General features: G+C 41.6%; 1 protein-coding gene across 11 annotated transcripts in view; it reads left to right on the forward strand.

Moving 5' to 3' along the window:
* The window catches only part of LOC144600025 (rap guanine nucleotide exchange factor 6-like), a 246,711-nt gene that overhangs the window by 169,624 nt on the left and 61,990 nt on the right, over positions 1–15,097 (forward strand). For all 11 annotated transcript variants that reach the window (XM_078411361.1, XM_078411360.1, XM_078411350.1 and 8 more), the window contains 4 exons: positions 2,981–3,161; positions 3,934–4,070; positions 6,354–6,512; positions 13,132–13,284. In XM_078411361.1, the coding sequence (XP_078267487.1) occupies positions 2,981–3,161; positions 3,934–4,070; positions 6,354–6,512; positions 13,132–13,284 (630 nt within the window). The remainder of the gene's footprint in view (positions 1–2,980; positions 3,162–3,933; positions 4,071–6,353; positions 6,513–13,131; positions 13,285–15,097) is intronic.

The following is a 15,097-nucleotide window of genomic DNA, read 5'->3' on the forward strand; positions in this document are numbered from 1 at the left end:
CATGTTCCAAATATACCCTTATGAATGGTTTTGTATAGCTAGGAAAGTGAAATCACACACATGATTGGTTGAACTATTTACTGTCAGATTTGGCAAGACCACATCCAACATTCTCAGGCTGATGATTCACAAGAAGCTTATGGACTGCTTTATCCCTGATATTAAGAACAATGGTCTAACTCTTTTAGCCATATCACAAACCCCTTCTTTCCTTTCCCCACCAATCTAAAGATTATATCCTCATCCTTAACACCTGTTCCCCTTGAACTTGAGTGATAGAAGATGGGGCCTTACCTGAATAGCAGAGTGTAAAGCCATTTAAGGTTGACGCGAGGCAAATTAATAATTACACGTTAATAATGGGTCATGGAAAGTCTTGACATCTAAGGTATAACTGCAAATGAATTGGATAATGTCTATCGGCTAATACAGAATTGGTGGAGATGGGAAAGAAAAGTAACGGTGGTAAAGCAAGTAAAGAAATATTAATTGTCCGTGGTTGAAAGGATGGGGATAAAGTGACGATTGATGGTGAGAGTGACAGATAAGCCTTAAACATGGGTTAGAAAGTTTATATAATGGGAGAACTTGAGAATGGACAGGAAGAAATTAAATCAGTAGTGGAGAATGATAATTAGAACCTTGTTTGTAATCTACAATACTATGCAGGTTGCTGATATCTAATGGTATCATACTACTTTTGATGCTTTGTTAAATAAACTAATATTGGCATTTTGCCTACAGCCTTCCAGCGAACAAGAAACAAATTACTTTTACCCAATAGAGGTTAATCTGAAAATAATTCTGCTAACCCAACAGAATGGTTTCAAATTCCTTTATGTAATTATTAAAATGTAATATTATTTGTTTCAAATTATTGTTAAAAGAGAGTAGAGCGGATTCAACACCAGAGAATGTACAAGAAAGTGGCCAATCTAAGTTTTCTTAGTTATTTAAGTTTTCTTTCATTATAACTGTGATGTTATGAAGGAGAGTCTGCTGATGAATGATTTGTTTTTCGATAGTCTATCAAAACGACTTTATCATTTAACCTGCCGCTTATATCCTGTAAGGTGATGTTGAAATTTCAAGGTTTGAAGGTCAAGGTCAGTTTATTGTCACATGTACCAATTAAGTTACAGTGAAATTTCATTTACCATAGAGCCATATTAAGTGAAAAGCAACAAGACACACAACCACATAAAAGTTAACATAAACATCCATCACAGTGCATTCCACATTCCTCACTGTGATGGAAAGCAATAAAGTTCAACCTCTTCCTCATTGTTCTCCCGCAGTTGGAGCAGTCAATCCATCCGCAGTCAGGGCGATCAAAGCCCCGCAGCCAACGATCAAAGCCCCTGTCGGGGTGATCGAAACTCCCGCGTCGGGGCAGTTGAAACTCTCTCCACGGCATGGAGCTCCCGGGTCGGCCTCTTCTTACCAGAGACTTCACGATGTTAAAAGTCCACAGGCCCCGCGGTTGGTGCTTCGTTCCCCGGCAAAGGGATCGCAAGCTCCACGATGTTAAAGTCCCACAGATTCCCGTGGCTTGGAGCGCCCGTCGGTCTCCAGGAAAGGCCGCCAACTCCATGATGCTAGGCCACAGTGGGGATGGAGATATACGATACGGGAAAAAATCACATCTCCGTTGAGACCATCAGTGCCTGTGGCAGATTGTGTTTTCCCAGGAAGTACATCCTCTGTTGGGCCTTTTTGACTGTGGAGTCGATGGTGGCCTCCCATTTAAGGTCCCTGGAGATGATGGTCGACATTGTTTCATTTAAAGTTGACATCAAATCCAGTCCATTTAATCTGCATTACATGTACTGTACAAAATAGGCTGAATTTTGACTTGAGCTTCATCTGTCTACAAAATAATAGTGTAGCTGTTTTGAAATGTGCTTATGACTAAAACATTAAATCTAACTATTATAATAGATCTATTTTCATTGTTGAGTACGCATAGTAGTAATTGTTAAGTTGAAATCTTGAAATCAGATGTCTTGCCATACTTTTTAAAACTTACATAATCCTTGTTAATTTTATTGTAGATTGATAAGCAGTAGTTTTATATATTCAGAGGTAATGAATATCTCAATCTCCTTGCCTTTTGTAGTGGAAAATTGATTATTTTCATCATTTTTTTGCAAGGAATGTCAAATTTACCGTCCAGTCTGTTTTTCAGTTGATGATGAGAAATAGATTATTTGAAGTATACATAATGGGATATTAATATTTTAGGTTTAAAGATTCGAATAATCAAAGAAATCTGCAGGTTCCTCTCTTTCAACGGGCATGTTGATAGAGGAACCTGTGGTTCTGGTATATTTAGATTTTGAAAAGGCATTTGATAAGGTGCCACTTCGGAGGCTTGTATTAGAGGAAGTGTGATAGAATGGGTTGAAAACTGCCTTGAACAATACGATCTTGGTTCCAGATCATAGACCCCAGGGCCCTGGATACATAGCAGAGGGTCCTATTCTACTTTGGATCTCTTAACCCAGAGCTGCCTGCTCTTTCCTTGTCCCAACTACTTCCCATGAGGATGTCATGGGCTACTTATTTCTTGAGTTCGGACTGTCTCAGAGATCCCCAAAGATAATTGGCTAACTTACTGTCAGAGTGATCAGCTAGATGGAAAAATGGAGATCTGTGGGGATAGCAAGCAGATGGATCCATACCACATTGTTGAAAATCAATGTCTCACATCTCTCGGCTATTAGCAAAATTTAGTATTTTGATTTACATGAACAAGGAAATGAACAAAGCTGTTATATCTGCACAGTTGATTAACAGTTCTCAACATTCATTTTGTATGTTCAAAGGACAATGGAGTTTCTTGACAATATTGGATATGCTGGTGGTAATTTGCAGTATCAGACTTTAAATCACCACAGTGGAAACATTATAGTTTTATTTGTTAATATGGCACTTTACTGTTGGCATGTGTGATTAACAACCAAATATCTTTCTGCAGGCCACAGAGAGTGAAATGGGAGATGTGGACCTAACAGGTCTTCCAGAAACAGCAGTAGATTCTGAAGAAGAGGAAGAAGATGAAGAGGACATTGACCGTGCGTCTGACCCATTGATGAGCAGAGATGTTGTTAGAGAATGTCTGGAGAAGGATCCTGCGGATCGAACTGACGATGACATTGGTACAATTAGGGAGATTATTTTCACCTGTACTGTCTTCCATTTCACACTTGCCCATTGCTCGATACTGTCCTATACCTTTGTGGTTCCCCATCGAGAACCTGTTCAATGCTGAATGAAAAGATCCTACACATATCAGTCAAGAGTGAGAGTGGATAGATCAAACCCTACACACCATTGCGGATTTTGTTTTTGGCAGGTAACCAAGCTACTCCTAGCATAGTTGCCTGTTAAACCTTAGTACAATTTTAAGTGATTTAAAGACCTTTAACATTCCAAAATATTGATAAACTAAGAACAAATGAGGCCACAATAGCATTAGAATCATTGTTAAAAATAAGTAAAGTAAATCAGTTAATTAAAAAATGTAAATGATATTATTTTACTATTAGTCTGAAGATGGATCTCGACCCGAAACGTCACCCATTCCTTCTCTCCAGAGATGCTGCCTATCCCGCTGAGTTACTCCAGCATTTTGTGTCTACCTTTGATTTAAACCAGCATCTGCAGTTCTTTCATACACCGTATTCTACTAAAGTTCGATAGTGCAATTAAAAGCCAAATTAATCTATTTTTTTAGTAGCTTGATAAGTAAAGGACAGAGAATTCACTTTCCATTCGGTAGATTTTCTCAAAGGTACCTATGTTTTCTCAGCATTCATTTTGTATGTTCATTGGACAATGGAGTTTTTTGACAATATTGGTTATGCTGTTGGTAATTTGCAGATGTGTATAACTGAAACTCTGGCAAAATGTGTGTCTGTTACTCTTCAGAACAATTGCTGGAGTTTATGCATCAGCTGCCTGCATTTGCCAATATGACCATGTTTGTCAGAAGAGAGCTGTGCTCGGTCATGATATTTGAAGTAGTGGAACATGCAGGAGCGATAATAACTGACGATGGGAAGGAGGTAAATGTCGTAATCAGTTGGTGTATTTTTTGCATTTGTTGTTCATGGAAGCTTCACGTATCAAATGATTTTCTTTTTAACTAAATGCAAAATTTATTTCTGTTTATAGTTCAGTTTAGAGATACAGTGCGGAAACAGGCCCTTCGGCCCACCGAGTCCACACCAACCAGCAATCCTCGCACACTAATACTATCCTACACACACTAGGGACAATTTACAATTTTTTACCAATTAGCCTACAAACTTGTCAACTTAATCAACTTAATCAACACGTCTTAAAACTTAATCAACACGTCTTTGGAGTGTGAGAGGAAACCAGAGCTCCGGGAAAAAATCCACGCAGATCATGGGGAGAACGTATAAACTCAGTACAGACAGCACCCGTAACCAGGATTGAACCCGGGTCTCTGGTGCTGTAAGACAGCAATGTTACCACTGCGCCACAGTGCTGCCCTCTATTTAAGATTGCATCCCCTCTATTTTCTCCCTAATTCATAAGTTTCAGGAACAGAATTACACCATTCAGCCCATCAAGTCTACTCTCCCGTTCAATCATGGCTGAAATATCTTTCCATCTCAACCCCATTCTCCTGCCTTCTTCCTATAACCCCTGATAAAGGACTTAATTGCTTCAAAAACATTATCTTGCACTCCTTCCTGAATGTATAATGATTTTTTTAAAGCAATTGTATTCATTTGTGACGAATATGCACTCTACAATTGTTGGGAGAATTCACTTCAATGGTTGTTTAAAGTTTCTCCTGCACATGCCCTAATGTTTTCAAATTCTATTTTCTTTTTCCACAATTCGAGGCAGAAATTTAGAAAATGTCCCTGTGTTAGGCAAACAATAAATTACAATTTTGAAAAGCACAATGCTGCAATTGGTAGAGCTGCTGCCTCGCAGCACCAGAGATTTGGTTACGATCCCGACCTCAACTGCTGTTTGTGTGGAGTTTGCATGTTCTCCAAATGACCACGTGGGCTTTCTCTGGGTGCTCCAGTTTCCCCCTTCATCCCAAAGATGTGTGGGGTTTTAGGTTAATTTGCCTCAGTAGAAGCCCTCGTGTGTAGGGAGCGGATGTGAACGTGGGATAGCATAGACTAGTATCAACAGTAGATCGCTGGTCAGCATGGACTTGGTGGGCCGAAGGACCTGTTTCCATGTTGCATCTTTCAATTAATCTATCAAAGTTTCTTATAAAATTCATATATTATGCTCCTTTTTAAAAATATATATATTCTTTTAGAATCCTATCCAAAAGCCACAAGCTTTCCTTCTCACTTTATGGTGTATAAACTTTCTTTCCGTGTATTGAACTGACTAAGAATAAGACAAATTATTTTATTCTCCTCACAGTTGAGTCAGTCAGATTTAAAATCTTTGCTGTCATATCTTCGTCATTGATTAAGCTTAAGAAGGCACAATTGTTTTTATTTGCCTTTAATTGATTTTCTTAATCTTGCAAGGACAAGTCAGGCAGCCGTCGTGCATCAAGATACAGGGAAGCACATGACAGGATTTCATAGACAAGAGCCACTGTCTGAGTGCATTATAGTTGATTGAGATACAGCATGAAACAGGCCCTTTGGCCCACGGAGTACATGATGACCATTGATCACCCATTTACACTCAGTCTATGTAATTCCACTTTTGCATCCAATCCCTAGACACACTAGGGGGCCAATTCTACGGAGCTCAATTAACCTACAAATCGGCACATCTTTAGAATACTGGAGGAAAGCCATACGGTCACAGGGAGAACATGCAAACTCCACACAGACAGCACTGAAGGTCAGGCTCAAACCCCTGCCTCTAGTGCTGTGAAGCAGCAATATGACCATCCATGCCACTGTAATATTCAGACTATTTTGTTAAACAAACATGTCAATATTGGGCCTCCCTCTGTAAAAATGAGAGGTTTACAAGATTTCTTCACATTTGTGCAAAGATTTGTTCTAATAATAGGAATATTCAAAAAAATGTATGCAGTTAAAAAAGCCTTCACAATTTATGATTCAAGTAGCATTAAGTGTCTTAAATTATTTCCAAAGAGATGTATTGTGTTAGCAAATCTGAATATGTGGAAAAGGAGAATGTTTTTGATATTGCTATGAATAGCAGAGTGCAGAAACCTCGTGCTTGTTATTTGTTTGGAGTATTATTGTTGAGGAATGATTCATAGAATGCTTTTAAGTTGATGACTTTATTTATACACTGAGTCACTTTCAAACATCTTAAATTCCAGATTTTCCTCAAAGTCTGTTTTGCTTTACTTACAGCTGGAGTCTTGGTATGTTATTCTAAACGGCTCTGTGGAAATCACTGACTCTCATGGAAAAACTGAAACACTTTGCATGGGAAACAGTTTTGGTATTTCCCCTTCCTTGGAGAAACAATATATGAAAGGAATTGTTAGGACCAAAACAGATGATTGCCAGGTAAGGACATGATTCAAGAGCCCTATTGTTACTTCAGTTCAGCAAGGTAACTTTTAATTCAGTCACTCTTAGTGGGTTTATAGTGATGACTATTTCCGATGCAACAGACAATAAAAAGAAATAATTAGACATTCCTCTTGAATGTAGCCAGCCTCATCACACTGGTAATCTATATATTTGGGCAATCAAAAGCTACAGTAAGTACCAGATACCCAACACAAATTTAGGAATCTGCATCCAAGTGAATTCTGGTACCTCCTGCCTCATATTTCACTTAACATCTCAAAGATAGCAAATTCCAAAGTGTTGAAGTTCTCTGAATTATAGACAAGGTAACTTAGGGGAGTAAAGATGATAGCACTGCTTTGGGAGAAAATGCAGGGGACATCTAACTTTTATATTCACCAAAGAACGCAGTATAATTATTTTGAAAATATACATTTTTGTTCTTGAATTCCAGAACTTATTTTTACTAAATTGAATATTGAAAATGAGTGGAAAATAGACTGAATAAAATGTACTCTGTTGAAGTGATAGTGGTGTCATTAAGCTGAAAAGAGTGCAGAGAAGATTTATGAGGATGTTGCCAGGACTTGAAGGGCAGAGCTATAGGGAGAGGTTGCACAGGTGAGGATTTTATTGCTTGGAGTGCAGGAGGCAGAGGGGAGATTTTGTAGAGGTTTAAAAAAATCATGAGGGGAATAGATAGGGTGAATGCAAAGTCTTTTACTCGGGGTAGGAAATCAGAAACGAGAAGACATATGTTTAAGGTGAGAGGGATAAGATTTAATATGAACCTGCGGGGCAATGTTTTCACTCTGGGTGGTCGGTATAGGGAACGAGGTGCCAGAGGAGGCAGGTACTGTAACATCATTTGGAAGACGCTTAAACTTCTGCATGGAGAGGAAAGATATAGAGGGAATAGGGTCAAACATATGCAAATTGGACTAGCATGGATGAATTGGGCCAAAGGTCCTGTTCCTATGCTGTATTACTCTATGACTGTAATAGAAATATTTATGATAAATGATAGAATATCAACGCAAACGTTGTTAGCTTTGATGTCATAAATATTAGTCTGGATGTTATTACTGGTGTCAGCATATTGTCAAAATTTGCACTGGTCTTGTTGATTTTATCATTTGTGGTAGAAAGGATATTGAGCTGCCTCACTTCACACTTCCTTCATATTCACGTATGAAGTTCAGCGCAGATCAGAGGGAAAATTATATATTTTTTGCATGTTTGCAAATGTGGTTAAACCACTGTCTCACAGAGAATGCATTATATTCTACTAATTTTTCATTCATTTTTAACTTTCAATTTAAAGACCCAGGAATAAAAGTGTATATTGTAGTGAGTCCAAAAACGAGCGTTATTATCAAAAGACTTTATTCTTAGTAAAAACCGTAACAAGGCGCAACGCACTTACTTTGGACACACACTACTTAACTGCTAACATAATCTAATCTAATCTCTCCAGTTTGGCGCCAGACACAACTATACCTCGCGCTCCCGCACCACGTGACCCGTTAGCCCAACCGAGGGTTCGAGACCCCCCCGCTAATCCGTATGTCCCTACAATATTTTCATTATATCTTATTCTGGAATAGAAAATATAAAACGTTATAGTTATTTAACTGTTACCAATGAGAAAGTAATACACTATCATCAATGAGTAGTCCATTGCCAGATAATTTTATAGTTCTCTTTGTAGATGATGTTACGAAATGGAGTGTTTTATTTGGGTTTACTTGTGAGATCTGCGAATGTTATTAAAGTATGCAGTAATTTACAGGTTCTTTTTCTTCATGCTTCAGCAATCACCAGAGTTAAGCAGTCCGTGTGGTAGTTGCTCTTACCAGTGTTCTGTTGCCCTCTTTGACAATAGACAATAGACAATAGGTGCAGGAGTAGGCCATTCAGCCCTTGGAGCCAGCACCGCCATTCAATGCGATCATGACTGATCACTCTCAATCAGTACCCCGTTCCTGCCTTCTCCCCATACCCCCTCACTCCGCTATCCTTAAGAGCTCTATCCAGCTCTCTCTTGAAAGCATCCAACGAACTGGCCTCCACTGCCTTCTGAGGCAGAGAATTCCACACCTTCACCACTCTCTGACTGAAAAAGTTCTTCCTCATCTCCGTTTTAAATGGCCTACCCCTTATTCTTAAACTGTGGCCCCTTGTTCTGGACTCCCCCAACATTGGGAACATGTTTCCTGCCTCTAATGTGTCCAATCCCCTAATTATCTTATATGTTTCAATAAGATCCCCCCCTCATCCTTCTAAATTCCAGTATATACAAGCCCAATCGCTCCAGCCTTTCAACATACGACAGTCCCGCCATTCCGGGAATTAACCTAGTGAACCTACGCTGCACGCCCTCCATAGCAAGAATATCCTTCCTCAAATTTGGAGACCAAAACTGCACACAGTACTCCAGGTGCGGTCTCACCAGGGCCCGGTACAACTGTAGAAGGACCTCTTTGCTCCTATACTCAACTCCTCTTGTTACGAAGGCCAACATTCCATTGGCTTTCTTCACTGCCTGCTGTACCTGCATGCTTCCTTTCATTGACTGATGCACTAGGACACCCAGATCTCGTTGAACTCCCCCTCCTCCTAACTTGACACCATTCAGATAATAATCTGCCTTTCTATTCTTACTTCCAAAGTGAATAACCTCACACTTATCTACATTAAACTGCATCTGCCATGTATCCGCCCACTCACACAACCTGTCCAAGTCACCCTGCAGCCTTATTGCATCTTCCTCACAATTCACACTACCCCCCAGCTTAGTATCATCTGCAAATTTGCTAATGGTACTTTTAATCCCTTCGTCTAAGTCATTAATGTATATCGTAAATAGCTGGGGTCCCAGCACCGAACCTTGCGGTACCCCACTGGTCACTGCCTGCCATTCCGAAAGGGACCCATTTATCCCCACTCTTTGCTTTCTGTCTGTCAACCAATTTTCTATCCATGTCAGTACCCTACCCCCAATACCATGTGCCCTAATTTTGCCCACTAATCTCCTATGTGGGACCTTGTCGAAGGCTTTCTGAAAGTCGAGGTACACCACATCCACTGACTCTCCCCTGTCAATTTTCCTAGTTACATCCTCAAAAAATTCCAGTAGATTTGTCAAGCATGATTTCCCCTTCGTAAATCCATGCTGACTCGGAATGATCCTGTTACTGCTATCCAAATGCTCAGCAATTTCGTCTTTTATAATTGACTCCAGCATCTTCCCCACCACTGATGTCAGACTAACTGGTCTATAATTACCCGTTTTCTCTCTCCCTCCTTTCTTAAAAAGTGGGATAACATTTGCTATCCTCCAATCCACAGGAACTGATCCTGAATCTATAGAACATTGAAAAATGATCTCCAATGCTTCCACTATTTCTAGAGCCACCTCCTTAAGTACCCTGGGATGCAGACCATCAGGCCCTGGGGATTTATCAGCCTTCAGTCCCATCAGTCTACCCAAAACCATTTCCTGCCTAATGTGGATTTCCTTCAGTTCCTCCATCACCCTAGGTTCTCCGGCCCCTAGAACATTTGGGAGATTGTGTGTATCTTCCTCAGTGAAGACAGATCCAAAGTAACGGTTTAACTCGTCTGCCATTTCTTTGTTCCCCATAATAAATTCCCCTGCTTCTGTCTTCAAGGGACCCACATTTGCCTTGACTATTTTTTTCCTCTTCACGTACCTAAAAAAACTTTTGCTATCCTCCTTTATATTATTGGCTAGTTTACCCTCGTACCTCATCTTTTCTCCCCGTAGTGCCTTTTTAGTTAACTTTTGTTGCTCTTTAAAAGAGTCCCAATCCTCTGTCCTCCCACTCTTCTTTGCTATGTTATACTTCCTCTCCTTAATTTTTATGCTGTCCCTGACTTCCCTTGTCAGCCACAGGTGTCTCTTACTCCCCTTAGAGTCTTTCCACCTCTTTGGAATAAATTGATCCTGCAACCTCTGCATTATTCCCAGGAATACCTGCCATTGCTGTTCTACCGTCTTCCCTGCTAGGGCCTTCTTCCAGTCAATTTTGGCCAGCTCCTGCCTCATGCCTCTGTAATCCCCTTTGCTATACTGTAATACTGACACTTCCGATTTTCCCTTCTGCCTTTCCATTTGCAGAGTAAAACTTATCATGTTGTGATCACTGCCTCCTAATGGCTCTTTTACCTCTAGTCCCCTTATCAGATCAGGATCATTACACAACACTAAATCCAGAATTGCCTTTTCCCTGCTGGGCTCTAGTACAAGCTGTTCTAAGAATCCATCTCGAAGGCACTCTACAAACTCTCTTTCCTGGGGTCCATTTCCAACCTGATTTTCCCAGTCTACCTGCATGTTGAAATCTCCCATAACCACCGTAGCATTACATTTTTGACACGCCAATTTTATCTCCTGATTCAACTTGCACCCTATGTCGAGGCTACTGTTTGGGGGCCTATAGATAACTCCCATTAGGGTCTTTTTACCCTTACAATTTCTCATTTCTATCCATACTGATTCAACATTTCCTGATTCTATGTCACCCCTTGCAAGGGAATGAATATCATTCCTTACCATCAGAGCAACCCCACCCCCTCTGCCCACCTGTCTGTCTTTTCTATACGTTGTGTACCCCTGAACATTCAGTTCCCAGCACTGGTCCTCTTGTAGCCATGTCTCAGTGATCCCTACAACATCATACTTGCCCATGACTAACTGAGCCTCAAGCTCATCCACTTTATTTTTTATACTACGCGCATTTAAGTACAACACTTTAACTTCTGTATTTACCTCCCCTCTCACATCGGTCACAATTGGCCCTGCCCTTAATTTCTTTTCCCCTCTAGAACTTCTGTTCCCATTCTTCCGAGAGTCTTTTGCAATATCACCTGTATTCCCTTTTTTTACCTCATCTTCATATTCACAATTTGTTAACCCCTCCCCCCCACTACTTAGTTTAAAGCCACAGGTGTCACACTAGCAAACCTGCCTGCCAGAATGTTTGTCCCCCTGCTGTTAAGATGTAACCCGTCCCTTTTGTACAAGTCACCCCTAGCCCAGAAGAGATCCCAGTGGTCCAGAAATCTAAATCCCTGCTCTCTGCACCAGCCCCTCAGCCATAAATTCATACCCTCTATCTCTCTGTTCCTGGCCTCACCAGCACGAGGTACCGGTAGCAGTCCAGAGATAACCACCTTCGACGCCCTACTTCTCAGTGTTTTTCCCAACTCTCTAAACTCCCGCTGTAGCACCTCCTTCCTCTTCCGCCCGACGTCATTCGTGCCCAAATGCACAACGACTTCAGGTTGATCGCCTTCCCTCACTAGGATTTTCTGAAGCCGGTCCGTGATGTGTTGAACCCTGGCACCAGGGAGGCAACAGACCATCCTCAAGTCCCTCCTGCTGCCACAGAATCTTCTGTCCGTCCCTAGGACGATGGAGTCACCGACCACTACGGCTCTTCCTGACTTCGGTCTCCCCTGTCGAGTATCCTTGCCAACAGGTCCGCCACTCGGACTGGAAACGTCTTCTGCCCCGACAGTTCCCAAGAGGGTATACCTATTTGCAATAGGCACAGCCACTGGGGTCTCCTGTAGTCCTCGTCCACTCCCCCCTAAAACAGTCTCCCACCTTCGATCGACCTGGCGCCCTTGGCGTGACAGCCTCACAATAGGTCCTGTCGAGGAAACTCTCGCATTCCCGGATGGCCCTGAGGTCATCCAACTGCCTCTCCAACTCCACCACACGTCCCTTCAGGAGCTGCACCTGGACACAGTTCTTGCAGGTGTAGCTCCCAGAAGCTCCAGCGACGTCCCTGTCTTCCCACATCCTGCAGGAAACACACTGCACCAACTTTTCCGCCATTACCTTGTGTCTATAAACAGTTCTGGCTTAAAACAATTGTAACCTCCTCACCTCAGCCTCCTCGCCGAAGACTCGCAGCCAAAGACTCGCACTTTTCTCACTGACTCGCAGCCAAAGACTCGCACTTTTCTCACTGGGCACTTCCCTCATTGGGCTGCACCCTTTTGCAAGTCTTGCTTATATCACCAATTAAATTGCCTGATTGTCCAATTTACCTGACTTCTCACTTAAATTAACACTTACTTTTCTTCTCAGCCAACGGGCGTCCTTGCTCTGCTCCCGGACTTTTCAAACTGACTACTAGCGTCCTCTTGGCGCTCTTTTTAAACTGCCTTTTCCACTGTAATTAACACTTACTTTTCTTCTCAGCCAATGGGCGTCCTTGCTCTGCTCCCGGACTTTTCAAACTGACTACTAGCGTCCTCTTGGCGCTCTTTTTAAACTGCCTTTTCCACTGTAATTAACACTTACTTTTCTTCTCAGCCAACGGGCGTCCTTGCTCTGCTCCCGGACTTTTCAAACTGAAAGAATTTGATATTCGGGAAAGACGTAATTTCACAAAAGGGTCACTGAGCATCAAATTTCATGAAATGTGGTGGTTACTTGCAGATATATTTTATTAATTGTGCCAGGTTAAAACTTGAAGTGTGTTTTAAACTTAATACATTAAAGAAAAATTCATAGACGTGATTAATTATATAACTTACACGCTTTGTTTTTTTTTTCCCGGCTCTCTTGTAACAGTTTGTAAGTATAGCTCAGCACGATTATTGCCGAATTCTGAATCAGGTAGAGAAGAATACCCACAAGGTGGAGGAGGAAGGGGAGATAGTTATGGTGAAAGAGCACCGAGAGCTGGATCGTACTGGAACCAGGAAAGGACACATTGTTATAAAGGTAGATGTTGATTCATTTCAATGAAAGCACATGCATATTTTCAGATTGAAGTATTCTTTCTCGCTTTTCTGATAACATCAATCTCCTATAAATGATAAAAAATTCTCAACTATTACCAACGCACATAACTTTGATACACTATGGAAACAACAACTGCTTGCAAAGTGAACCAGTGAATTATTACCCTGCAGTATGCACTTCAAAATGACTTGTCAGGGTCTCACTTATATAACGGTTGCCTCTTTGAAGACTTTTTGCCCCCTGCCCCGACCCCTCTACACAATCACTGGCATTGCTTACTCCCTGATGTCAGGTTTAGGATCTTTCAGGGGGCTGGAGTGGAATTGAGAAGGGGAAAAAACAAGCCTGGCATGAAATAGGTGGATATTGCTGATGTAGGGTTTTATTAGGCAGATGGTTGGACATAGGCCAGAGATGAAATTATAACGGTGTGAGATGTGAAGGGGGATTGAATTTAGGCTAGTTACTTAAATTTGGAGAATTCAATGTTGATCTCATCAGGTTGTAAGTTTCCCAAACAGAATATGAGTGCTATTCCTCCAGTTTGCATGGCCTCACTCTCGCAATGGAGGAGGTCCAGGACAGAAATGTCAGTCTGCAATGATACCTCCAGCCGTGCAGGAGTTCCTCAGCACTGTGGTGAAAGACATTTTGTGGTTATGTATTGAAGCCTCTGATCTGTGGTGTAATTCGCAACCTTTGAGTCAGATGTGAGCGTGCTATCATTGCAGTGAGAACATGTAATGGATTTGTATTTCTGCATACAGGGGGCGTCGTATAGGGGACGTTGTACGTCCAGGGAACATACAACGAGATCTGGGTGTCCTAGTGCATCAGTCACTGAAAGGAAGCATGCAGGTACAGCAGGCAGTGAAGAAAGCCAATGGAATGTTGGCCTTCATAACAAGAGGAGTTGAGTATAGGAGCAAAGTGGTCCTTCTGCAGTTGTACAGGGCCCTAGTGAGACCGCACCTGGAGTACTGTGTGCAGTTTTGGTCTCCAAATTTGAGGAAGGATATTCTTGCTATTGAGGGCGTGCAGCGTAGGTTTACTAGGTTAATTCCCAGAATGGCGGGACTGTCGTATGTTGAAAGACTGGAGCGACTAGGCTTGTATACACTGGAATTTAGAAGGATGAGAGGAGATCTTATCGAAACGTATAAGATTATTAAGGGGTTGGACACGTTAGAGGCAGGAAACATGTTGGGGGAGTCCAGAACAAGGGGCCACAGTTTAAGAATAAGGGGTAGGCCATTTAGAACTGAGATGAGGAAAAAAAAAATCAGTCAGAGAGTTGTGAATCTGTGGAATTCTCTGCCTCAGAAGGCAGTGGAGGCCAATTCTCTGAATGCATTCAAGAGAGAGCTGGATAGTGCTCTTAAGGATAGCGGAGTCAGGGGGTATGGGGAGAAGGCAGGAACGGGGTACTGATTGAGAATGATCAGCCATGATCACATTGAATGGCGGTGCTGGCTCGAAGGGCCGAATGGCCTCCTCCTGCACCTATTGTCTATTGTCATTCAACATTAGTTTTGCTTGAATCACAGAAGTATAGTTAAAAGATAGGAACACATTTGACCCATGTCTGTAAAACAATTCAGACTAATGTACTTTTCAGCACAGTGGTGTAGTCACAGGACACATGCACATCAAAGTCCTTTTCTAAAAATACAGATGTTTTTCTAGCTGTATTGCCCCTTCATTGAAGCCCAGCCCTCCACTAAACATGCGGTGAGAAAATTCCTCCATCTCTGAACTAATCTGTGCACCAATTATTTTAATTCTATGTTTT

The sequence above is a fragment of the Rhinoraja longicauda genome, chromosome 14 (genome assembly GCF_053455715.1).
Source record: "Rhinoraja longicauda isolate Sanriku21f chromosome 14, sRhiLon1.1, whole genome shotgun sequence".
Taxonomy (NCBI): Eukaryota; Metazoa; Chordata; class Chondrichthyes; order Rajiformes; family Arhynchobatidae; genus Rhinoraja; species Rhinoraja longicauda.